This window comes from Hippocampus bargibanti, linkage group LG14 (genome assembly GCF_051943395.1).
Source record: "Hippocampus bargibanti isolate YZ-2025 linkage group LG14, ASM5194339v1, whole genome shotgun sequence".
Taxonomy (NCBI): Eukaryota; Metazoa; Chordata; class Actinopteri; order Syngnathiformes; family Syngnathidae; genus Hippocampus; species Hippocampus bargibanti.
The window spans coordinates 7,598,380-7,626,206 of record NC_142747.1 but is presented as its reverse complement, the minus strand read 5'-3'; the positions used below and the strand labels follow the sequence as shown (position 1 = coordinate 7,626,206).

The window sequence follows — 27,827 nt, the reverse complement described above, 5'->3', positions numbered from 1 at the left end:
CTTGACTTTGACAACTGTGCTGTAAACCCATCCTCTACTGAACTTTTGTGGTTTTCCTTATGTATAGAAAACTTTTTTAAACATGTCTTTCATTGAAGGTGCGCCTTATAAACCGGTTCGCCTTATATATTGAAAACATTTGAAATTACACCATACAATGGGGGTGCGCCTTATTATCCGAAAAATACGGTATATTGTATTCCATATCCACCATTCACAGTGTAAGTGACACGGCGCTAAATGCCAATCATTTGCAATGCCACGGAGGGGAAATGGGCTTTTACGGCATTTTCCCAATCGTCAAGATGCAAGCAGTGTGTATTTTTTTTATGCATGTGATATCGTCGTCACTTTTCTACCTCGTTTATTGTGATTTTGGGCAGGATGACGTTTACCTGCAATATTCTGGAATGAAGTATTTGAGGTCACTGTGCCGGTAATCCTGGGAACATGGATTGAAGGATTTGGCTGCAATGTGCATATCAACAGGAGCCTGTAGGCGGGGACTGGGGGCTGCCATGCCTGCACGAGCATACGGAGGAGAATACAAGCCTGCAGGGTTTGTGGGAATTTTCTACTTGCTTCTCGGTAATGAAGCAATGCAGAACCTCAGATAGCCCACAAAGTTCTCATGAAGGACATTAACGTATTAGATTGTGGTAGATTTGATTTTATTCTTTTCATGAAAACATAAAATGACCCCAGATAAACAAAATGGTAAAAACTGTCTCAATTATTATCCTGGGATAGGCTCCAGAATGTCTCACGACACATTGTGAGGACAAAGCGGATCCAAAAAAAATGGTTGGATGTAACCGTATTGTGTTTTCCACGTATATGTTTCCGTTTATTCGTCAGAAAATCATAAAATGTGTCATTTTGTTACTATTCAATATTCTGGCTCACGTTGTGTTTCTCTTTGCCGTCACAAAGGCACCACTCGAAGGACTTCGGCTTGATTAAGCAGCTCGCTCACTGGAATAAGCAAGTCAAGGGGAAGCCAATATAGAACCGCTTGAAATCACATCGTCATTCATATCTTAATTCCAAATTTGCTAGTGGCACGTGATGAGGAAAACAATTGACGACATTCTCATGCAGTCAATAACCTTCTCCAATTTTGAAAGTATTTAGGTTTTTAAAAATGGATGAGTCAATTGAGTCTTTGTGAATGCAAGGAGTTCAGTGATATCTCTCCAGTTTGAAGGACAACGACGCAGCCATCATGTCACAACCACTCATTCTGAGTTTCATTTTTTTCCAACAATGTCATTATTTTCATTTTCATTTTCATCTTTTCTTTTTTTCTTTTCCTCAAAGTAATGTTCTTTAAAGGGCGTAAAAATGGAACGTCGTGTTCAGAAGCCACTTCGTAGCTTTTCCTTTCTTTGCTTAAGGTGACAAGGCTCTCCAAAGAGAGAAATGCGCTGTGGCTGCAGGGTTACAGCCTTATATCATGTCAGACTCACTACTGGAAGGTTCTAGAGATCACCTATTTTTTTATTGCCGGGAGGGATTGTCATTCTACATGATTTTGTCCTGGCAAAACAATCCATCTGACATGCTCATAGAAAAGGGGGCAACCATGATGCTTTTTTTAAAATGAGCATTTCTGCATTTTTTATACCTACATAATCCCAAAGAGCACTGAAAAAAATTAACAAACATTACATATAATGAAATAAATGACAAGTATTCATGGCAAATGTTCTAATTCAACAGCATACGGCAGCGCCACCTGATCGTACCGTTTCATACGATGGCTCGCATTTGGCTTGGTTTGTTGCCTTTCTTGAGAGCGGACTCGACCCTTTCACTGACCCACTTCCACTCCCGCATGCTCAAATTGTGGGCATAAGAGACACAATGTACAGCATTCTATAAAATATTTAATGCGACACTGCTCTGTTGAGCCACACGTTCGTTTCAATTCATAATTGAAAGCCTAATACATGGCCGCATTTTTTTAACTCTCTCGTCAATGGTAGAACAAGAAAGTGGTCCAATGTTTTTGTTTCCGCACCCCCTTCCACCACCTCCGCCTTGCAATAATAGTCACATTTAAATTTCTCAGCAGCAGAGTTATGAAAGGAAGATGAGAGGAATGAAAGAAGTAGAAAAACATAACACAGGAGCTGCTAGAAAGGCAGCCACTCTAGCGGTGTCATCTTGAAGCCAAAAGAACAAAATAAAAATAAAATACATAACTAATAATATGACAACACAAAAACAATATGACAACACAAAGACACAGTAATTGATTTTTAACTCATTCCTCCCGGCAAACGACTACTGTCATTGTGTTTTTACTTCCGTGTATCCCGAGTCACGCCTCAAGTCGGGCTGAAGCGATAACAAACAATTCCGGATGCCGACTACAGGTATAGATCGAGAAAATGAAAGGTAGCCGTTCAAGTGCCGATTGAAACTGATGCGGGAATGGTGACAGGGAATAAAATTAATAATTCATTGTTTCTTCAATCGAAGAGCACGGCCCTTAGTGTCGGGGACTCACCGCTGCCCGTCTCAGCAGGCATCCCCCGGCACTCGATCGAGCGTGTCAAATGTTTCGCTAGAATGTGGAATGCAATTGATGAATTGTTGCAACATAAATATATAGTGGAAGCATAAATGTGGCACCACGCTTACCACCACTCAGTCACTGATGCGAGTCCCATAATTTAAAATAACTTGCAGTAAAATGTATGGCCATTTATTTGAAATGCTTTCCGGTTCAGGTGTGGTTCCACTTGAACATACACACACGCCGCACATACCCTAACCTCATATAGCCGTCACACATTCTGGATGTCAAGATTTAACGGGCCTACCACGAAGGAGATTGCATGTTCAGTCCTTAAAGGTGGAGAAGGTAAAGAAAGGATAGTGCGGACAGGTTCATCCCTCTCATGTACTTCCTGCATTGAGTTTATGGCAAAGATTTATGACCCCCGTCTTGCCTTTTATACCCCGCTGACAGCACTCACCGCGAAACCTCAACTCGTCACAGCGAATCTCAACAAAATTGGAAGTAGACTGTCGGGTAGTTGTTGTAGTGACGACGCTTAACGGCCAGGGAGTCAATTCAGGAAATATTAGACAACAAGCAAAGCGTCTACAATCACGAGGAGGGTTGGGTGTGAAATTCCTGAAGGATTCCAGTTGCAGGTCATATGCACATCCGTCCTTCAAAAATATATGTGAAAGTGTTAGCCGACGTTGTTACTTAGGATTAGCAGTGGATGTCACCATACCACCTTTGCTGCAGCCACCGACTCTCTCCCGGTGTTTTCTTCTACAATATAACTCTCCTTTCCAGGGGAAGTCAGTAAATTCCAAAGATCATTGTGGTTTTCCATTAATTCTGTGTAACAATCCGGGGTTGGGTCGCAGGGGCAGCAGCTTCAGTACGGAAGCCCAGACGTCACTCTCCCTAGCCACTTCTTCCAGCTCTTCCTGGTGGATCCCGAGGTGTTCCCAGGCCAGCTGGGTGACATCATCTCTCCAGTGCGTCCTGTGTCATCCCCGGGGTCTTCTGCCAGTGGGGCATGTCCGGAAAACCTCACCTGGGAGGTGTCCAGGAGGCATCCAAATCAGATGCCTGAGCAACCTCATCTGGCTCCTCTTTATGTAAAGGAGAAGGGTCTCGACTCTGAGCCCCTCCCAAATCACCACACCTTAAAGGACAACCAACGCCTCCGGACAAGTTGTGTCCATAATTTGTAAAATCACTTCAAATGACTTCTACTGAGCGTATTTTACAAAGATTCCACTGCATATAGCTATATATTACGTTTTAAGACTCGTGCTGAATATTCAGGAAGTCTCGTTTTCGAGTTGATGACGATCCCCACGTGACATCACATTTGGAACGCCCCTGGAACAAAGTACCGCATTTTGTTTGGTCTGAAAACTTCGTATTGATCCATGTTGATGGCGAAATTAGAAGGAAAACACATAAATAACGCGATGGGGAATCGTTGTGTGTTGCACCGACTACTATTTGATATTCGCTGACACAAATTCCCAGCAGACAAATCAGCCCATTTACAACGGAGCTTGGGCGCCATCTTCTGCTTTGTCTGGGACGCTACATTGCTGTCATTGACGGCTCGAATTGATACGGGAGGACTCCTTTAATCGATTGCAAACATTTATGCTTTCCTCTTCAGAACTATTTGAATCATATTCAAAACTGGATGAGTAACAAGAAAGCAACTTCTCCGAATCTGAAGCCATTGTTTTGATTTTTGAGCAAGGCGAATTGGCGTGACATCATGAACTGGGGGCGGGACTTTCGGAAAACCCTCTATTCGCAGCTCAATTTGTTGTAGTTTTAGCACACTTTAAGTCATTTTTATTGGTGTTTTGCATTTGACTAAAAATATCAGCGTGCGTGTTTTGGGTATTTTAGATGCCATAAAACGTTTTTCAGATGTTAGGAAACAAAAAAATGGTGTCGGTTGTCCTTTACGGGAGAGCCTGGACACCCTACAGAGAAAGCTCATTTCGGCCGCTTGTAACCGGGATCTCGTGCTGACCCATAGCTTGTGACCATAGATGAGGGTTGGGACGTAGATTGATCGGTAAATTGAGAGCTGAGAGCGTGCTTTCATCGGTAGTTGACTCCTTTTCACCTTTCTATTCGGTAGATGCTCCCCTCTGCCCTTCCTTTGCAAATACAATTTTCTCTTCTTGCATCTCATTCAAACTAAAGAAATTTTCTGGCAAGTGATTACCACACACTCCTCCTCACTGTGGCACTGCCTTGTCTGCATTATTAACGCTAAATACACAACGACACCCGTTCCTAACATCTCGCAGTGAAACGGTGTTTGAATTTTCAGCATGACACAAAGTGAAGGACGAATCCTGACAGGAAAAAAAGGTTTAATATAACAAGACAACTGGGAACATACAGTGTATCACCATCTCTTGTTCTCTCTCTCCCATTCTAACTGTGGCTTTATCTCTCCCCCCACCCGTGCCTCTCCGCCTGAGACACACATCCCTTGCTCACACTACAGAGCTGTGAGGAGCAGAAGGAGCAGGGAGGCAGGAGAGAAGAAGCTGAAGCTGGAAAAAGGGAGAGGGAAAAAAGGAACCGCACAGTTTTGGAGAGGAGTAGTTGTGAGATGCCTCGAAGAGACAGCTACACCCACAAAGATCTGAAGGTAAGCATGCTACAAATGGCTGATGAGAGCAGCGTCGCCGTATTGGACAAAGGCATCGGTTTTGCATGACGACTTACATTGCACATCAGCCCATAGGGAGTCGCTTAGTGAGCGAAAAAAAGTGTACATCACTTGGGATGGGCGAGGGGCACTGTGTAGTTCTGAATAGAAAAAGAACACAGAGGAAAATGAAAGTGACACTCATGGATGGTGAGCCAAAAGCGTCTGACACCTCAGAGGAGAAGGAGAAGAAAAAGTGTCAATGGGGAAAGTAGCCCGGATTAGCCTCCTCCATCAGCGCGCAATCTAATCACATCCGTCTCTCCTCATTTTTTATCGTCGGTGTGGTGACTGCGGTGTTTCGGACATCTGTGTGCCCTCGTGGTTGGTGGGGGCAGGGGTGACGATTGGGGTTTCTGTGACGCAAAAACACAGAGAGAGAGGGGGGGGGGGGCTGGATCGTCAAGCACCTCGTGCGATCAGTGCAATGCAGGAGTTTACTGTGCATCTGCGCTACTGTAAGCGCACGATTGGGGGGGAGGAGCTGGAGAAGGAGGAGAGCATAGGAACCATGGACAAACAGCAGGTTTTTGCTTTTAGCTATTCAAGAGATCAAGCAAAGGGTACGGGGTCGGGATATGTGTTAGCTGTGTCCTTATGAATATTGTAGGCTACACAAAAGCATTATCTGAAAAACTTGTGTGTTAATTCCCTTGGAACATGGACCTCAACCACACATCCACCCCCCAGTACTCTTTTGAACAAACAACCGGAAAGCAGTTGCTGTCAAACTTTTATGGCAATGGGCTGAGTGGCCTTATTAATCAATTGCAGCACGACAAAGCCAGAGATTGCCTGCTATTGTCATCAGGGAATTTCAAGCTGGGCTGAATCTTTTTTTTTTCTCTCTTTTCAGAAAAAAAATGAGTGAGGCGTCACTGCTTAATAGAGGAAAGGTAGAGACCAAAGTTATAACAATCTGATTTCAAAATACAGCATCACTTATCTCCATCTTCTTCCATAAGCATATTTTTTAATGAGCCAGTGCACAGCTGCTTGTACCATCACGGACTATTTCCAGTGCAGGTATAAACAGCAAATATGTCATGTTTTCTTATAAAAGGCATGTTGACCTTATTCTCCACACATCTGCATGTCAGGTGTATCCCGTGTCTATTATCCAAAGAAGTAATTTATTTTCTCTCTGTCTTTTCTCTTGTATTTTGTCTTCTTATTGATAAGAATATTAGAATCTTTTTTTTTTTCATCTTGAAGCAAACTTTTCACAGGACGTGATCACAAAGGGTGTTCCGAAGTCAAAATCGAAATGTTGCCTTGAGATGGTGATAGTGTCCTGCATGTGTTTCCGAACTCCTGTTTGAAAAAAAAAATGATCTTGGATTCACATTCGGTAGCGCAATATGAATGTAAACTTGGCACTTGATGTTGCATTAATATATTGAGCAATCGAAAATAGCTTATAAAATTCAATCACTCCACAAAAAGAAAAAAACCCTCATCAATCAACCAATGCAAATTCGCCTGCAACTACAACTACGAGCCTCAAGATTTATTGCATGGCCCACTCACTGATTTGCCAACAGCCTCACTAAGCTTTTTTTTTGTACAGTCCGGCATGTGCGAAGCATCCTTTACCTTTGGATTGATATTCCAACTATAGCATCTTTGCTTTCCTTTTTTATAACCATAAACACACACACACACACGCAGACACACACACACACACACACACACACACACACACACACACACAAAACATGCACACACACCTTGGTGATGCACAGTCACAGCAGCACACTTTGCTGGCTCTGGGGAATTGCAAAACACTACAATGAATCGAAATGGGTTCAGGTCACCTTTCATGTTGCAGTTACTCATCCATGCAGCAATATTTATGTTTTCAAGACTCAATTGCAAGGGAGTAATAAAAAGGGTTACGCAAAAGATTGTAGTCTACACTAGCTTCGCTTTGGAATGCAATCGCAGATCACACACAGAGACAAATAACCATTTACCGACAAATTAGAGTGCTCAATTTACCTACCACACATGTTTTTGGAAGGTGGGAGGAAAGTTGAGTTCCCGAAGAAAAGCCACGCAGGCCCAGGGGGAACATGCAAATTCCACACAGGGAGACCAATGCAGCAATCAAGAGCACAATCTCTCACGCTTGAGAAAAATTTTGGTCCTTTTTTTTTTTTTTTTTTTTTTTTTTAGGGCATTTACATAGAAAACATATCTCTACTTACAAATATTTGTAGTTGGGATTTTTTTTGTAGAACCAATTAATTTCATACATAGACTCAATAACTATGTTATGTGGAACTGTCGCAGCTTGGAATTGAAGCGGATTTACGTGGGACAGGAGATGTGAAACAATCTCTTTTTCTCAATGAATGCTACAGCTTTGTGTTCGCTTTCAACATTTAGCTTGTCTTGTCCGGAACGAGTACATTCCACCATGACGTCCCTGATCCACTGGTGAAAAGGATGCGTTGATGGTCTCCTCTTTCATCTAGAACTGCTTCATGCAACAAAGAGGGTGCACAAAGTGCTTAAGATTAAATGATTGTCTGTCTTTTGTATTGAGTCACATTATTTGTAATTGAGGGTTGTTGTTTTATTACTTCAAGATGGCACTGCGAGAGTGGCTGCTTTTACAGCAGCTGCTTTTGCAGCAGCTCCTGTATTTGTTTTCTACTACTTTCTTTCCTTTCAAAGTCAAAAGTCAAAATAAAAGTCAGCTTTATTGCCAAATATGCTAATATGCATGACATATAGAACAGATGAAATTACTGTCCTCTCGGACCCAGCATGCAAGGCACTTTCCTCTTAATTGCATAACTTTGCTGCTGTGAAATTTTAGTTTGTTGAGGTACTGTTAATTTGTGTCGTATTGACAACTGCGCGTTCCTGTTATTGACGCCTTACGTTCGCGTGTCTCTGACCCTGACATCTTCACACGAGTGAACTGAGAGGTTTACAAAGGCTGAGCATCTCGAACAGAGGCGAGGGGAGCCCTTTGGGGTGATACGCGGTGGAAAGTGGCTAACCACACTGAAGGAAAGTATCCGTGAATGGATTTAATACTTTTCAGCTCGCGGCGGGTGCACGTGAGATTAAGTAAACTGGAAGATTTAGTGCTCAGGCCAATGAGGCTCAGACTACATGACTACTGACGTGTATGTTTGACTAGTGGTGGACTCTTTGTTTTATTCGGGAGTATTCTTTTAGTTGAAACAAGCAGACAAAAGCAGATATGTTTTGGATGTCTATCTAATCAACATTCAGGTTGCGCCAGTTGAGCTGAAGCCAGTTGAGTATTCCTGCATTCACGCCGTGTCTGCATGACTACGTTTGTAATTACGAATGTTTTGGAAGCATGTGTTCGAGAAAATAAAACCCTTCCTCAATAATTGGGCTCACACAAAGATGCAGGATTATTGCTGAACGAGGTCAAATCAGCATCACTAATAAAATAAGTCTCTCTGTGCAAATTTGACATAATTTTGAGCCAAATAAAAAGCCGCTAATCACTGCAGTGTCATCAAGACGTGAGAAGAGAGCACAGTCGGTTCTTTCTACACATGAGTGGGTTTTCTTGCCCTTTTTTCCCCTCTTTTACAGAGTTTATGTAATCATCGAGTGAGCGTGAGTGTCTTTTACCCAGAGGTTATACATTCCCATACATTGGAAAGGAAAGGAAGGAATAGTGCAAGATTAACAAAACAATGTTTCATTTTCTATCGATCTTTTAGACATCTTTCATCATCATTCATGAATCTCAACATCAACGACAACACGGTCAGAGAGACAATTTTTGTCCACATTTAATTAATAGCTCTGTTTTTTTGCTGCAAGCAACGGCTAACCGCCAACAACTTCATGTACGTTTTGCAACAACCTTTGAGAGAAAGAGAAAGAGAGAGAGAGAGAGAGAGAGAGAGAGAGAGAGAGAGAGAGAGAGAGAGAGAGAGAGAGAGAGAGAGAGAGAGAGAGAGAGAGAGAGAGAGAGAGAGAGAGAAAGAGATCATTCAGGAAATTGTTCTCCAGTCAGTGTGAGAGGGACGTCTCAATATGTCACTCTGGAGAAGGTCATCCATGAGAAGGGTAAAACTTGATACACTCTATTCACTATCGGACATAAAGGGAAAATAGGGAGGGAGGGTTGGCGTGAAGTTTGTCTCTGCAAGTCTATGAATGTATCGGTGTTAGTCCGGCCTGGAGCCAAAGACTTGCCAGGGACATTTTTAGTCATTTGACCTACCTGACTTCAAAGTGTCACAAGTGAACAAAGATAGGGATGAAGTCCTTGCTATTTTACGGGCACATCAAGGCCCAGGAACATCATCATGACACTGCCAGTCGGAATAAATCACTGATGTTACTTCAAGGAAGGCAGCCTCCATGACTATGATGCAGGAACACAAGATAAGATTTGACATTTGTGGTGTCTTTTAGTGATGTGTGGATCGATACTGAAATGTTATTACCTCCGATACCAGATCTTTATGCTCTAAAATGATTACTCACATCAAAATACTGGTAGGTTTGACATTGTAGGACAGTATATTATGATGAATAGGAAGACATTAGAAAATAATAAAGCCCTTGCGGTCTTGTCTAAATGATATGCTCCCAGTGGGAGCGACCGTTTCCTCAGCCCGTCTTGGGTGCAATGCGGTACGCTGTTCAGTTCATTCACTCAGTCTTTGACACTGTACAATGCCAATGTCAGTGTCAATTAAATCATATGTGCTGCAAGTTTAGCTCGAAGTACACCTGGGGTCATATCGCAACACAGATTCATGTTGAGAGGGCACTCTGTAAGCGGCACTAATCATTGATAAATATATACTGTATATGTGTAAACATACATTCTATACAAAATATAGCACTGAAGCAACTTACGAACAAATTCACCTTACAAACGACCGCTTTGAACGTATCTCGTTCGTAAGGTGGGAGCGTCTCTATATATATACAGTATAGGCATTGGAACAGATTAAGGTATTTATATAGAAAACACACCACTACTTACAAATTTTTGAGGTTAAGATTTTTTTTGCAGAACTAATCAATTTCAATCACTGCATAATAATTGGGTCTACTACCAAATAGAAGTCCAAAATGGCAACCGACGAGGCAGCCGTCAGCAAGTGCTTTCATGAGCCTTGCTTTATTTTGTGTTGTATTTTGTTACTTTATGTTGTTGCACATCGTGTGGAACGGATCCGGATTGTTTTGCAGCATTTTTGGCCACGACATTCATAGAGGATACTCTGCTGAGCGGTTGTGCCTATTCGGCAGCACGAATATGCCAGCACTGTTTTTGATTGGAAGGAATGTCGGTGCCATTTCACTGTCATGGCTGGACAGCTCTGGGGCGATTATACTTTTTTAGCGCCTCTAATGTGCACCATCTTCACAGCCTCGTTTTGTTCAGCGGAAAGGTTGTTGCTGTTGGACAATCTGCGGCTTGGTCGGTGCAAGGCTTGAGGAGCCCACGATGAGAAGAAAGGAGCATAAGCGCAGAGTGCCGATGCATATATGGAAGTGTTGTGGCTTGGAATTGAAGCGGATATACATGGGACAGGAGATATAAGACAGTCTCTTCTCTTCAATGGATGCTACAGCTTTGTGTTTGCTTTCAACATTTAGCTAGTGGTAGACATGCAAATTCCAGCATGACGTCCCTGATCCAGTGGTAAAAAGGAAGCTTTGATCCTCTTCTCTTTCATCTAGAACTGCTTCATGTAACAAAGAGCGTACAGAAAGTGCTTAAGAATGAATGACTCTGTGTCTTTGTGTTGTCAAATTATGTGTTATTTATTTATTTTGTTCTTTTGACTTCAAAATGGTGCCGCAAGAGTGGCTGCCTTTCCAGCAGCTCCTGTATTTTGTTTTTCTGTCTTTCTTTCCTTTCATCTTCCTTCCATAACTTTGCTGCTCTGAAATGTACATTTCTCCACTGTGAGACGAATAAAGGTAAATCCAATCCAATACGATATATATAAGATAATTGGTGATGTCCAAGAATATGTCCACTATCTGTCGATGATGGTGTATCGATGGTGTCCACTATCTGTATATCCTTATAATATCCACATGGTTCCTATACTTGTTTCACTTCTCTTATTCTTTCTTATTTGCTTTTTTCTTGCAACAACTATGAAATACATTGTCTAAAGTATACAGATAAGCAACCATTAATGCTGTGTTCTGAACAGCTCAAAGTGATATTGCTGATGTTACAGCGTAATACAGCTATTTGTAACCATGCCTTGCTTGCTGGCAGTCGATATGAAAGCAATAAAATATGTATGGCCGTTGCAGATTGGTTAGAACGAACAGTAGGTAGGGTTGGATTGGATTGGATTGGATTGGATTTGCCTTTATTAGTCTCGCAGTGGAGATAATACAAGATTGTAAAGAGTTGAAGGAATTCTGTATCCGGACAAAAATCCCAATTCCATCATACTGGGGTTTTAAAAAGCAGTCAACTAGCCTGGACAACACTTGTGGAGCATTCTCTGACCATTGCTCATTGACTTGTGTTCATTTTAAAATATGGTAGACTGAAAGGTGCGCTAAGTAGGGTAGTTCATTCCGCTCATGACCACATCTTTCATTTTGCTGCTGTTGATATATATTTCCCACAATGCAATATTAATTAAAGGCATAGATTTCCATTCCACTCTTACTTTGAAGCACAACTGATATCATACTCTTGTTATCAACATAAGCACTATTTAGCATCCTGTCACTGCCCTGGTAACAAGATACATGTGTGTTACCCTCTTAAGCCACCAAGATAAAACACCTCTCAATCAGGATGGCCAATTTTACTGTGAGACATAATCAGTACCATTGATGTTTTTGTGCAAGACCAGGATTCATGGAACCATGCAAAGTCCATCAGACAAGTAAAAAAAAATACTCAGAGAAAGCAAATCGTTTTCATATATTCAATGAGAAGTTTTGTGTGTTTAACTCACACGCTGTCTGACCCTCTGCTTGAATGCTTGTCACGTCGCATGCCTTTTGCTTGGGACCTTCAATGTCAACACTACATTCCTATGTGCACCTGATTTGTGATGTGTTCGTCTCACTTTTACTGTCCCGCCTACTGGTTGCCTCTGCCATGCTGGTCAGTGAAATTGATTGATGCCAGCGACTGACGACAAGGAAATGTCACATGCCATTAAATCATGAATCAGCCAGAATTTCTCCTCGCACAGTTGATTACACTGCGCTGGCAAGCCCTTTCTCCTAAAATTGACAGTCGCTGATTTTCTAAGAAAAATACAACTGCAACTGTTCCCTTGCGTAAATGAGAAATAAAAATATCTATATATTACTATTATATATATATATATATATATATATATATATATATATATATATATATATATATATATATAACTTATAACTTATAACTTATATATAACTTATCCTGTGACTGTAAAGTGACGCTGAGAGTTTTGAAAGGCGCTTATAAATGACATGTATTATCTCATCTCTCATCTCATCTCATTTTCCGTACCGCTTATTCCTCATTAGGGTCGCGGGGGTTGCTGGAGCCTATCTCAGCTGTCTTCGGGCACGAGGCGGGGGACACCCTGAATTGGTTGCCAGCCAATCGCAGGGCACACAAAGACATACAACACTCACACTCACACCTATGGACAATTTGGAGTGGTCAATCTGCCTGCCATGCATGTTTTTGGAGTGTGGGAGGAAACCGGAGGACCCGGAGAAAACCCACGCGGGTCCGGAGAGAACATGCAAACTCCACAAAGGGAGGCCGGACCGGGACGCGAACCGGCGACCTCTGCACTGTGAAGCCGGTGTGCTAACCACTCGACTACCGGGCCGCCCGACATGTATTATTATTATTATTATTATTATTATTATTATTATTAGTAGTAGTAGTAGTAGTAGTAGTAGTAGTAGTAGTAGTATTATTATTATTATTATTATTATTATTATTATTATTATTATTATTATTATTATTATTATTATTATTTAGGTGAGTGTGTGTACAATATGATAATACACACAAACAGGCACACACAAATGGAAATTCTGATTAGCTGATATTTTTAGAGTCACGAGCCACTTTGGCAGGTGTTCAAAAAAACTTCTCAAACATTTTGAGCAGCACGCCCACTGGTCTGATTCGGCTGGTCAGGCCAGTCTGTTTATCAAAACGAGACTGTTATATATAATAAACACCTCGCTCAATAGATTTCTATGATACCTTGCACTGAAGTACTGAAGTGTCAATAAATTTTCAAACCACACTGGTCGGTATGTGTTCAAAATTTGGATGCTTCAATCGATCAGGTGCCGATAATAATTGTTCCATATTCTTGGAAAAGTTCTGAGGTCAAAGCCTCTAAAGGCAGATCGATAACCCTCAGTATCTTATTGTACTGCTTATGTGTATCGCATAACACAATGGACCCATGGAACCAAGGAGCTAGACCATCTGGCATGCTCGGGCAGTGCTGCTGCTTTCTGTTTTTAACGAAAAACAAAAGAAAAGGAAAAAAAAAAAAAAATATATATATATATATATATATATATATATATATATATATATATATATATATATATATATATATATATATATATATATATATATATATATATATATATATATATATATATCCAGGATGCATGTGCCTTATCGTGTTGTAATGTGTTGCCGTCATGGATGATCAGAATCGGCAGGTTGAAACAGACCTACTTCTAACACTCGTTGACAGTATTGACATGTTGACAAATTGAGGAAATGCAAATGAGAGAAAAACGATTTGCCTTCATGGTTGTGATTTGATTTCAAAAAGAATATTATGAATGTATGTGTGTCGATGTTCTATTCACACTAATAGGGTATTTATGAGGTGACAGACGAGAGACAATCCTGTTTGGCTTTTATGCTGAGGACTAATGAGGGGCAACTCCCTGTCTGGGCTCTAAACAGCCAGATGTTTTCTATGTTCTACAGGTGTTGTGCTTCAGTTGAGAATGGCGGGAGATTCTAGAATCCTCATGGACCACAACATGGAGATAGGTGTCACGTCTGCGCAGGTAAAGAGACACACCAATTAATGCAACAGACTACAGACAGATCACAAAGTAGTTGTATTAAGTTCATCTTGTCTACTTGATATCTAATTTAAAACAGATTCTTTTCTTACAGACAGTGTATTGTAGGTGTTCAAACACATCACATGTTTCGGTCACAAAGTAGAAAGAAGAGGGCATCAAAAGAGAGGAACAAGAAGAGAGAATTGTATTTATTTATTTGTTTATTTATTCATTTGTTTGTCTGTTTGAGTTATTTATTTTTTTATTTGTTTTATTTGTTCATTTGTTTGTTTGTTCATTTTATTCAAAATGATGCAATATCTAGACCGGGCATGTCAAACTCAAAACCTGGGGGCTGACTGTCCAGCTTGTTTTCCAGCTCTACCGGTAACAACACAACCCATTTGGGTGATCGGCTCGTCAACCAGCTGTGAATTAGCATTAGGACCATCCTAATTATTTGATCCAGGTAGTTGCAACACCCCTGATTTAGGGGATCAGCACATCAACCAGCTCTGAATCAGCATTCAAACTATCCTGATTATTTTAATCAGGTGTGTTGGATTGGGTTAGATTTGATTGGATTGAATTTACCTTGATTAGTCTCACTGTGAAGAAATGTACATTTCACAGCAGCAAAGTGAGGAAGGGAAGACGAAAGGAATGAAATAAATAGAAAAACAAAATACAGGAGGTGGAAAGTCAGCCACTCTTGCGGTACCATCTTGAAGTCAAAAGCACAAAAAAATCTAAATAACAAATAATATGACAACACACAGACACAGAGAGTCATTAATTCTTAAAGGACATCCGACAAGTTGTGTCCATAATTTGTAAAATTGCTTCCAATGACTTCTACTGAGTGTATTTTACAAAGATTCCACCGCATATAGCTATATTTTACGTTTTAAGACTCGAGCTGAACATTCAGGAAGTCTTGTTTCTGAGTTGGTGATGAGTGAAGGAACACCCCTGACCGAAAAAAAGACACATTGGAGCTGTCCTTCCATCACGTCAATGTATTTTACTGTACTTGTTTGCTCTGAAAACCTCATGTTGCACCAAAAAGCTGCCAGAAGAGGGCGACCAAGCTCCATGGAAGGAATTTATCAGCCTGTGGAAACGGGCTTAATTCCTCACAGGAGCTCGGACGCCATTTTCTGCCTGTTTTTGGGTGATACATTTACCCCCAATGTTTCCTGAAAATGTTATGGAATAAATTCTTTAATCGATTGCAAACATGTATGCTTTCCTCTTCAGAACTATTTGAATCATATTCATAACTGGATGTGTGACAAGAAAGCATATTCTCCGAATCTGAAGCCATTGTTTTGATTCTCCAGCAATGCAAGACGTCTTGGCATGACATCACGAACTTTCTAAAAATGCCCATTTCGCAGCTCAATTTTTCTGCAGATTTTGGACACTTTAAGTCATTTTTATTGGTGTTTTGCATTTTAATAAAAATATCATACTGCGTGTTTTGGGTATTTTACATGCTATAAAACGTTTTTCTGATGTCAGTTAGGAAACAAAAAAGTGATGTCCTTTAAGCACTTTCTGTACCCTCTTTGTGACATGAAGCGAAAAGAGTAGAGGATAAAAGCGCCCTTTTCACCAGTGTATCAGGGACGTCATGGTAGATTGTGGACGTCTTCTACAAGCTCTTATTGTAAGCAAGCAAGGAGAAGAGGAAAAGAGGTACATTGGAGAACCCTGATCTACACAAGGGCTCGAGGAAGATTATGTGGATAAGAACCCAAGTGTTTTCAATGCCTTTCCTCCCACCCCAAAATATGAAACCAATTGCTTATCTTTAACAATACAATTCAACAGGAATGACGTCAAACAGTGAGCAGGTGGAGCGCTACAGCTACAGCAAAAACAAGACATGTCTTTATGATAGTGCTATAATGGAAACAACAATCTTGGTGAAGGATCCAAACGGTATCTCTAGCAGAGCTAGCGGATGTTCAGTTGTTCTGATGAATGCTTGCCAGGATCCCAAGTGTGAAGAGAGAGGACATTGGTGCAAGAGAGCGAGGGAGGGAGAGCCAGATCGTTCATTGGAATTGGGCCAACGAGCCAGCGTCCTAGGCTTTATTTCTTTTCTTTCTAACCTGAGTGTTCTCCCCCTTGCTCCTATATATACTGATCGAATATATCAACACCATTCATGATTTCGTCGATTTCGTATATATATATATATATATATATATATATATATATATATATATATATATATATATATATATATATATATATATATATATAAAGATGTTCTGGGATCTGTTACAACCACTCGTCGAGTTTGGAGGTCACTGCCCCGAGTGCTCCGACCACCACAGGCACGACTGTCACCTTTACCTTCCAGGCTCTCTCTAGCTCCTCTTTGAGCCCTTGGTATTTCTCGATTTTCTCATGTTCCTTCTTTCTGATGTTTCCATCACTCGGGACCGCTACATCTACGACAACGGCTTTCCTTTGCCCTTTATCTATGACCACGATATCTGGTTGGTTAGCCATTACCATCTTGTAAGTCTGTATCTGGAAGTCCCACAGGATCTTTGCTCGGTCATTCTCTACTACCTTGGGAGGTGTTACCCATTTTGACCTTGGGGTTTCCAGTCCATACTCTGCACAGATGTTTCGGTAGACTATGCCAGCCACCTGGTTATGGCGCTCCATGTAGGCTTTCCCTCCCAGCATCTTACACCCTGCAATTATGTGTTGGATTGTCTCAGGTGCCTCTTTACACAGGTGTGGACCATATCCGGGCCTGGTGCCATCCAGTTTTTCATACCTGAGACTCTTTGTTGTATATCTGCTGCTGTGATGGTAACTGGGTTCTGTTCAGGGAGGTTGCTGTGCTCCTCTTTCAGAGTCACCAGCCATTGCGCACTGCTGTTATGTGCGACCTCCTTCTCCCATATGCCTTTCCAGTATCTTTCAGTTTCCAGCCTTGGAGGGTCTGCTCTGCTGTTAGAACCCTGCCACTGAGCGTGCACTTTCGCAGGTTGTGTTGCGAACAGCCTGTTTATTCTTCTGGCCTCATTCTCTTTCGTGTACCTCTTTAGGCGACTGGACATGGCCTGGAGCCTTTGTTTGGCAGTTTCGAGTGCTTCAGGTATGGTTATCTGCATGTACCTCTTGGGTATTGGCCTTTTATTCACACCTCTCTGGGTCTCCGTCAATTGACTCACATCTTTCCGAGCCGTCTTGATCTTAGCCTCCAACCGTCTTCCATGGTGAGTTCTCAGTGCCGCATTCACAGTTTCCATGAGACTTTCAGGTGGTACGTCACATAGCCATTGTAATCGGTTTCTTAGTTGCCCAGCATTCATTCTTGCCATGATCTTATCTCTCAGGTCCGTTGCTGCTTCGCTCAGCATTTCATTCATTGGGGCTGGCTTGGGGTGGGACTTTCTGAAAATGCCCAATTCGCAGCTCAATTTTTTTGTAGATTTTGGACACTTTAAGTCATTTTTATTGATGTTTTGCATTTCAATAAAACTATCATACTGCGGATTTTGGGTATTTTAGATGCTATAATACATTTTTCTGATGTAAAAAACAAAAAAGTGACATCGGTTGCCCTTTAAATCGGACACTGAACGGGGAAGTATAAAACACAGTCTCAGCTCTAACAGTCGTAAAATAAATTCACACCTACTGTAGTACGACGACATATATCCTTGGGTCTTCAGTACGCCATTACTGAAGCTGCTGGCACGTAATTACAGAATTACGTGTCAGCAGTCATTACTTTTTGTTATGCATCGCGTCCTCCTGGAGCGTCAATTGGGAAGAGGGATATCCTCCCCGCCTACATACTCTACGCAGCCAATCATAAGCGAGCTTGGCGGATCGGGGCCAGAACTCGTGGGCAACACTTCAGCGGGCCGATTGGCCAGCCTTGGTGTCCGTCGCATAAACATCCAGCCCTTGAAACCTCTAATGTGTCTGTGTGCGTGTGCGTGCGTGAAGCACAAACCAGCCGATCGCAAGCGAACTCAACCGGAAAAAGGTGCGCAATACAAAATCTAACTTAGAGCATCTCTGTCTAAAATTTTTTCGACCTATTGTACCCGCAAAAATGATCATATGTACCGTTATTCGTAACTCCAATATTCGTAAGTCGAGGGCCGTATGTATATGAAAAAAAAATATACAGATGTCGATCATGAAATAATGAATCAACCTTCCCCATTTTCAAGGATTGGCTATTTTCACCCTTTTTTAATCATAGTGTGTGCATGTCTCATTTGTAAACTCTCAATTCCGCTCATGAATTGTTGAATGGTGTTTGTCAAAAATAAAAATAATAAATGTTTGTGCTCGCTGATTGAAATAATTCACGAGCAGATTTCAATATTCATAAACAATAAGTCATGATAAAAGTACACACAACAAGCACACAAGACAACCTCTGCCCATGCAATCCGTGTGGGTTATATTCAGGTGTTCTGGCTTCCGCTCACATTCCATAAAACATGTTCATTGAGGGACTAAATTGTCCGCTCGAAAGAATGTTTGTGTTAATGGTTGTTTGTGGCTGCATGTGTCTCAATTAAATGACTGTCTTGAGGTCAAAGGTCAGTTAACACACCCACAACCCCACTAAAGATCCGCCATAATAAATCCTGTTAATTCTGTGTTCCACGATTACATCTTTACAGAAAATATTCAGGTCATTCATGGTGATTGAAAAGTAGCAAAAGAATCCCTCTTTCTCTGACATTGCCTCATTATCTGTCTTCTCCAGGTGAAGAAGCTTCCAAAGCACTTACGGGAGGCGCAGATATCAACAGAGCGAACACATTTGATATCCGATCCCTCCAAGAAGCCGCGCCAGCGATATGTGCAAAAGGACGGCAAATGTAATGTTCATCATGGCAATGTGCAAGAGACCTACCGTTACCTCAGTGACTTGTTCACCACACTCGTCGACCTCCGCTGGCGTCTCAGTCTCTTTATTTTCACATTGGTCTACGTGGTCAACTGGCTATTCTTTGGCTTCCTGTGGTGGCTGATCGCGCTCATTCGCGGGGATCTGTTGCATGCGGATGAAGAGGGCTGGACCCCCTGCGTGGAAAACCTCAACAGTTTTGTCTCTGCTTTCCTCTTCTCCATTGAAACTGAGACCACCATCGGTTACGGCTATCGGGTCATCACGGAAAAATGCCCGGAAGGTATCATACTCCTTTTGGTACAGGCCATCCTGGGCTCCATTGTGAACGCCATGATGGTTGGCTGCATGTTTGTCAAGATCTCACAGCCAAAGAACCGCGCCGAAACCCTCATGTTCTCGCACAACGCTGTCATATCGGTGCGAGACAACAAGATGTGCCTGATGTTTCGGGTGGGGGACCTAAGGAATTCTCACATCGTGGAGGCCTCCATCCGAGCAAAGCTGATCCGCTCGCAGCAGACCAAGGAAGGGGAGTTTATCCCGCTCAACCAAACCGACATCAACATCGGCTTCGACACAGGGGATGATCGCCTATTCCTAGTGTCGCCGCTCATCATCTCGCATGAGATCAACGAAAAGAGTCCCTTCTGGGAGATGTCCATGGCACAAATGGAGAAGGAGCAATTTGAGATTGTGGTCATCCTTGAGGGCATGGTGGAGGCCACAGGTAGGAATCCCAAACATAAAACTGTTGGGTAGGGAGAAATTCCTCCGCAGGTGGTCACAAAATCCGGTTTCATAAATCATAATAATAATACATTCCATTTATAAGTGCCTTTCAAGAGTCTCAAAGACACTTTTCAGTAAATAGTCAAATAATCCAGTAAACAAAACAAAGCCAATGCAAAACAATACGTACCAGCAAAGTTAAGATAAAATGCACGTGCACACTATTGCCGTGCATGCGCTCTCAGCTGATGACTTTGACGCTCTTTTTGTCCACGACGGCCCATTTCTGCCCTCAACTCACTCAAATCTTATTGTCATAGACGAATCTCAGGAAAGGGAACTTGTACTCTTGGTGTGCATTGGTGCTAAACTCCCAGTACATGAGCCGGTAGAAGTCCACAGATGTTGAGTACAGACCGCAGAGATGAGAAGAGGAAACAAAAACATATTTTTGTTGTGTATGCAAATTTCCGTGATGAGCCCGATACGACCGTTCTTGGCGATTGATTTCTGATTACGGATAAAGCTCAACTCTCCACCTTGTTAACAAATGGTTGCCAGTCCGCCAAAAATCCTACAACTTAAAGCTCAAGATTTACGATGTTTGACTGAAAAAAAATGTCTCCAGGTAGCCTCGGGCATCAAATGTAGCCCAGAGCTTGCTTTATGCGTTTTCTCTCATGAGCTTTGCCGTCTCTTTCAGCTGAAGCAGGAATTCCAATTCGCTTAAGCTATATCTTGGCTATTATTGAATGCATGCATTAATGACAAAAAAATACAATACAATACAATATACATATATTGCTTTATATAGCGATTCAACAACAGCTGAAGCTGAAACAAACTGCTTAACATGGACAGTTATCATATACAGGAAATAAAGCAGTCACAAAGATAGTAGAAAGCACCAGGGAGTAAAACCAAGATCAAGTCGGAATAATCCTGAGTCAAGAGCCAAAGAGTACAAGTCAGTTTTGAGATGGGTTTTAAAGATGTACATTATAACACAAGGGTGCATTGATAATAATGATATGTATCATTTGACTGAGGAAATGTGACACACTGACTAATGAGGACAGTTTACACTCCTGGATACACATGTAGAAAGCACAACACTCCCTGGTGCGATCAGGCATGGCTATGCATGCATTGGAACATTTCTGCTCTATTTCACATTTCATTTTTATATTTATTTTCCGTCCCAAAGCACTAGTAGTCATCTTGCTTCCTGATCACACCACCGGATACTTGACTCGGGCATTAAATCACTGCCCTACTATACTAGCACAAGCCGCAACAGCGTTCAGGGGGTTAGTGTCATCACTGTCCCTCTCTGCCGGGCAAGTGGCCAATCTGGTGATTGCCTGCAGGCCAACCAACCCCCGGGCACAATATCCCCTTGAGACTCTGATAAAGTGGTTGCTAGCTTAAGTCTGAGGAATAAAAGTTAGCTTAGTTTGATGACTTGTCATTGCGTGCTGGTCGCATTCGTGACAGGCGACAGAACCAAAACATGAGTTTGGTTTACATTGGTAGAAAGCCAACCCGGAGCTGTGATGTTGCCGGTTCTTTTTGATGATATGGGTGAGCACAAACGCCGGAGTCATGCAGGCACTGCCCCAAGCAACTGACAGACTACCGAACCCGGTTTTGCAAGATCAAAACTCTGATGAATTAAACATTTATTCATTGTTTCATTCATTCATTGATCAAAAATATGAATTGATACCTAAAATATTACCGATAGATGAAATTATTAAACCACAAGCATTTTTATTTTGCCGATGTACGTGGTTATAAAAATCCACTTGCACGTCATGACTACAGCTGACCGTAGATAGCAGAACAGTGCACCCATAACCTCTAAAGCAGGGGTCTCAAACTCAATTTACCCGGGGCCGCTGGAGGCAGAGTCTGAGTGAGGCTGGGCCACATCAGGATTTCCACAAGAAAAGCACAGATAAAACCTTCCAATGTCCTCAAAATCTTTATTTTTAACACACAAAAAATGAATTAAATGAATAAATGGAAAAATGAATAAAAAATAAATTAACCAGTAATAAATTCATCATCAAATTAAATCATCATGATCATAAGGCAGATACAGACGACTGAAAAAAAAACACAGGAAAACTAATTATTTTAATAAAGTTTCAAATATCTGTATTCATAGTTCTTTAACTTTCTGAACATAAATAAAATATTGAACATGAACTGTCCAAAACATGGCTTCTCTTGCCTACTTCCTGCTGCTAAAGACCTCGCAGCGCTTCTTTTCACAAAGCCGAGCCACATTTGGCTTTAGGGAGGAGGCAGTGGAGACTCTGAGTAGGACTTGAAGATGCTCATCGGTAAGTCAAGACCTGTACTTGGACTTATTGAAGTTCAAGGTGGAGAAGAGCTTCTCACATAAGTATGTGCTCCCAAATAGAAACATGGTCCGCTTGAACATTCAGGAAAGTTCAGGGAAGCTGGGGGTTAACTGTCTCAAAAATTGCCCATGCTTGTCTGCTTCTCCATTCACATCCCTGAACTTGTCTTTGAGTGCAGAGTTGCACTGTAAGTCACAGAGCTCCATTTGGAACACAGGAGGGGCATCTTGCACATCAAAAGACAATGGGTCGGCAAAAATTTGAAATGTGGCTTTGTGCGTCTTGAAGTCTGCAAATCTGTGATCAAATTCCCTCTGTAGCTCCAAAATGGTGGTTTGTTCCGTGATTTGTTCAGGGGTTTGTTCAGCGCCACACACAAGTGTCATTCATATCAATCATGCGGCCCGCACTAACATTAATCTTTCATATCAAGGCGGGCCGCAAAATATTCTTTCGGGGGCCACAGTTTGCCCGCAGGCCGCGAGTTTGAGACCCCTGTTCTAAAGTGTCTGTTTGTTATCGATATATTCAGGTAGTTGTTTTGGCAACTTCAAAGTCAGCTGAGCAAACATCTTCATGATGATGCTGCGGTTATCATAGTTTCGTCGGCCAGGCGCTGTCGTGTGTGTCCGTGTTGCCGACAACAAACCTTGTTTTCATTGTAGATCGGTCCCTGGCGAGAGAGCGCTCTTGATGGTTTTGTCATCTTTTATCCATTGTAATATTTATATATCAAATAAGTACTGTTTTATGCAACACAATATAGTTGTTTTTCTCCTCATGGAACAGCAGATATTGTAAATATGACTCGCTACTCGTGCTTTCTTTGTCGCATTCCTGTCAGAATGCTTCTCTTGATCACCATGTCTATCACTAAAAGTTACACCACTGCGACCTATTTCAGGTATGTGACTACAATCTGCTCTTGTGAGCTTTCCGCACTAAATCCGTTAAAAAGTTACAGTAAATTGCACGAGCAGCATAAAATGTTTTTCTTGCAGTGTTTTGAGTTTTTGGAAGATTAAAAGCCCCAATGACCCTTAATATATATTTAAATAAAAAATCCTCGTCTTACCCCCTCGGGTGGTGTCTGTCCCCCATTTTAGCTCGGGTCCTCTACCAGAGGCCAGGAAGCTTGAGGGTTGTACGCAGTATCCGTGCTGTTCCCAGCACTGCGCTTTTCTGGACCGAGATATCCGATGTTGTTTCGCCCGGGATCTGTTGCAACCACTCATACATATATATATATATATATATATATATATATATATATATATATATATATATATATATATATATATATATATATATATATATATATATATATATATATATATATATATATATATACATGACATGACGATTGGATTGGAAAGGGGGAGCATCTCCTAGTCACCTATTCAGAAGTACAACACAAGAACAAATAATTCCACGAGTAACAAAGCTTAGTCAGCTTGAGACCTTGGTGGCGATGGGATGCCTTGAGGGGGAAACACGAGGGCAAACTGCAAAGAAGCGGACTCTGAGGATAACAAATATGTTTACATGACCTTGGCTGTCCAAACATTTAACCATACCGTGCACAATAACCAGGGGCAGCTCACCCGAATAGAACTGACTTAATTATGGAAATAAGTTGTCTTTGATATGTCTATCTTTCTTTCTGGGTTTAAAGGTCTCCCTTGAAGGACTGCTTCTATATGTGAATCCGTGATGGAGGCGGATTACTGGAATGTGGTTCAATGATTGCTCTTATTGATTTCACCACTGTGACCTTACAGAGTATTTAATAGACAGGGACGCAGTGGCAGTTTGAAAGTCAAACGCAAGGCCATCATTGTCTGTAAGAGAAAGAGTCAATTCCCGTCCAAGGTCAAATGTCAGCTTACTAAAAAAAATAAATAACATTTAAAAAATAAAAATGTGTTTCAATGCCCCATCTCATGATGATCAAAATGTGCTTCTGTATGAAATTTTTAATAAACCGAAAATATACATGGCTCCTCTACTTGAGAAAAACAACATTTTCATATAGAAACAAACAAAGGCTGACTTTGATAATTTTGTCACCCAAGAAAAAAGGCAAATATTTGGTGAGTTAAAAATAAAAACTAGGCCGTCACTATGCAGACGGAATCCAAAAAAAAAAAGGTCTCTGAGCACCTCCTTGTCCGGCTGCATAAAACACCACGTCAAACTGAATCAAGTGTACTTCTATTTTTAATCCCATCGAAATCATGTTTTGTGTCAGAGGCAGCAAGAGAATGAGCAAATGAGGTGCAATATAATTGCACTGTAATATAAATATATTACAATATAATATATATATAAAAGCACTGACAGCATCAACATCACACTGCTTCAAGGCTGTGATCGGTCTGGCCGTGAAAAAAAAAATAATTTTTGCGACCTTTCACAATTGGTAATCTTGCCTGCAGAAATATTTAAGTGATTGTAAATATTTAATACTTACAGCGATAGAATACCTACGGCTGTTAGTTTGATGGATGCTGTGGAGGAGTGGAGTTTTCTGTATGCAGTTGGAGTAGAAAAATGTACTGATGTCTCTCTCTCCTTTTGTTTCTGTGTGTTTGTTTGTCTACATTCGATGTTTGTCTCTGTTTCTCTGCGGTCAAACCTTTAATACGCCTGCCTGGATCCGGATCAGGGATGACGTGTCAAGCAAGGAGTTCCTATCTGGACACAGAAGTGCTGTGGGGTTACCGCTTCACACCGGTTCTCACTCTGGAGAAAGGCTTCTATGAGGTTGATTATAACAACTTCCACGACGTCTATGAGACCAACACCCCATCATGCAGCGCCAAGGAAATGGCGGCCAAGCTTCGGGACGGGCCGCTATTGCCGCAGCTGTCGCTGCTGAGCCCCGAACCAAAAACGCATACTTTTGGCTTGTCGGACTTGGACCCTCTTAGTCAGGATGAAGACAAAGAGGAAAGAGAATCAGGAGGTGACAAAGGAGAGACTAACGGCTCGGCGGCTGCGTTGGAGGAGACTCCCTTTGCTGATGGGCTGCCTGGCTGATCGCCAAAATAAAAGCTCAAGCGGAGAAGATTGGACATTATGATATTTATTTTAGTCAATGACCATCTTGTCGCATTGCAAAGCTTTGAGGAAACAGAACGCTGTTCTCCAGCCGCTGAACCGTGCAATACTCCTCGACCATACTAGAGCGTCAATCTATAGGATTGCTTTTTAGGCTTTAAGCACTGACACGCCGCTATATATTCACTAAAAAGCTGGTTCTAACTGATTGTCTTTTGATAATCTAATCATCATACCCATCTACCAAGATGCCAGCTAACAACGGGGTACGCACACAGAGACGACATGACAATTCAATATCGCATTGTATCGCTCAAATAGCGCAGTGGTTCTTAACCGGCGGTTTGAGAATGCTTTCTAGGGTGCTCAAGGACACCCTGTGGGAAATGTAAAATTTTTCAGGTATAATGGTCGGGTAACCGAAAAAAGTAACAAATTCTGGAAATCAAGAAGTGAAAATGCATTAAGGTTTTGTTACTTAGACATTATGATTATGATGTCTTTATTGCCTGATATCAATTCTGGGAGGGGTTGCGAGAACTGGAAGGTGAATTGAATAAGATGCGAAGACCCTAAAAGGTTGAGAACCACTGCAATAGTGTGAGGTGTACTGATACCACACTCTTGATCTACCCTCTGACAATCAGAGGTTTCCCAAGAGCAAACAACCGAGAATCCGGACTGACCTGTGAGAGGCAGAAATCTGCAGCAGGGTATCCCAACTGCTTTTGGGGAGACCAAGCAGCAACAGGAAGGCAACCTGTTAGAATTTCTTGCTCCAACTTCTCCTTTACCATTTTTTTTGCAGTAAACTTTGGATAACACTTAACTCAATGAGACTCTCCAATTCTGAAGTCCTCTCACTGTGAGCTTTGCATCCGTTGCCATCCTAATCCCTTTCCTTTCATACACTTGTGTGATGACTGGCAGTCGTTTCGGGACACTCAACGGGTCCAAGAGCTCCCTGTGCTGTCGAGAATATTCCAACACGAATATTGAACATGATGTGATTTGCCAGTTCGAACCAGGGAAGGTAAAGGATGACTGGACAGGATAATCATCACATCGATTGATCGGGTCCTTTTTACGGCTTTGGCTAGAACGGAGAGAATCAGGATCAGACTCAGGATTATCTCTTATGTGTGTGCCCTGCTCGACTTATACAATACACGTATGAGAAAGTTGAGGTGATACCAGTAGACAAGACAGATTGCACTGTGCTACTAATGGATATAGCCGATTTAGCTGACGGATATCTGCACTCGGATGCCCTAACAGTCTGTATGGGCTAATTACTTGACGGGAAATAGACAATGCGATCCAGATGCAGCCTATACTCAACCGATATGCAGTTTTCATTTGCCTAGCTTCATATTTGTGTGAATAATTTCTACACGGGGTGTTTTTCCCAAGATGAATTCAGCTTGCACCTCATTCTATGCTTATTTTCAGGGTAATTAGCTGTAGCAGAGGCTGGTGGGTATGGAAAGATGCTATTGTGCGGCTGATTGACTTCAAGTAAGAGCCCCACCCCCCACCCCACTTTACTATTTTGAAGTATTGTTTCATCAAAAGCGGTCGTAAATACAAAATGGGCAATGTTCAGCATGCAGTCTCCTTTTGCCCATTGACCTTGGATAACCCACAATTAGCAGTGACCTCGATAAGCCATTTACAGTAGTTGCATTCAAAAACAAATCAGATAAAGCTTCGCTGAAGCACTCCCGTTGCTGCAGTTTTTGTCTCGGCAATGAATCCAATGACCTATTTTCGCCAGTTTGATACTGTAACTTCACTCAGCTAAAATGCAATCAATGACTCAAGACCTGTAGAGAGACCATGACAAAAGAATGTTGAACTGATCATGAATAAAAAAAATAATACTATATTACACAGTACTGCGCAAAAGTCTGCCACTCCTGTATTTATTTTTGTTTTCCCCCATTTGTATTTCACAAAATTATCATGAGTAGGGCCGTGGAATAAGCCATAACATTTCTGGGGATGATTAAGATAAAATTGAAGGTACGGTAATTTATGGTATCACTGGTACTATGCACACCAATTTAGAAAAACTCTCTCTCTCTCTCTCTCTCTCTCTCTCTCTCTCTCTATATATATATATATATATATATATATATATATATATATATATATATATATATATATATATATATATATATATATCAGTGACGTGCAGTCAGTGGAGGCAGGTGGGGCAGTGCCTCACCTGTCATCATGGAAAGCTGTCATGGAAATATCAAATGAAAAAATAAATTAAACAGTTAGATGTATTTAGTGATTTGTACTTTAAAGTTCTTGTCCATTTAACTTCACAGTTTTAGGATTTTTTTCAAAATCGCTGAATTTTCACATTTACCGTTGAAATACTAAGTAGAGACGAGCGGTGACGTCACTGATGACGTCAGTGCCTCACCAGCCATGAACCTCACCGCA

General features: G+C 41.5%; 1 protein-coding gene across 3 annotated transcripts; it reads left to right on the top strand.

The window, feature by feature from the left end:
• Positions 1 to 3,046: 3,046 nt before the first annotated feature.
• kcnj5 (potassium inwardly rectifying channel subfamily J member 5) lies at positions 3,047 to 27,468 on the top strand. Of its 3 annotated transcripts, none has more exons than XM_089013822.1 (4): positions 3,047 to 5,174; positions 14,212 to 14,294; positions 19,060 to 19,933; positions 24,976 to 27,468. In XM_089013822.1, the coding sequence occupies exons 2-4, from the start codon at positions 14,232 to 14,234 to the stop codon at positions 25,347 to 25,349; spliced, it is 1,311 nt and encodes a 436-aa protein (XP_088869948.1). In that variant the 5' UTR covers positions 3,047 to 5,174; positions 14,212 to 14,231; the 3' UTR covers positions 25,350 to 27,468. The 3 variants fall into 3 exon arrangements, with proteins under 3 accessions (XP_088869948.1, XP_088869950.1, XP_088869949.1); XM_089013823.1 differs by lacking the exon at positions 3,047 to 5,174 and adding an exon at positions 6,098 to 6,260; XM_089013824.1 differs by lacking the exon at positions 14,212 to 14,294.
• The last annotated feature ends 359 nt before the right edge of the window (positions 27,469 to 27,827 follow it).

Coding starts and splice junctions, on each gene's coding strand:
- kcnj5 (XM_089013822.1), top strand. CDS start 14,232: ATGGCGGGAGATTCTAGAATCCTCATGGACCACAACATGGAGATAGGT. Junction 14,295..19,059: donor TAGGTGTCACGTCTGCGCAG/GTAAAGAGACAC, acceptor TGTCTTCTCCAG/GTGAAGAAGCTTCCAAAGCA. Junction 19,934..24,975: donor GGGCATGGTGGAGGCCACAG/GTAGGAATCCCA, acceptor GATCCGGATCAG/GGATGACGTGTCAAGCAAGG.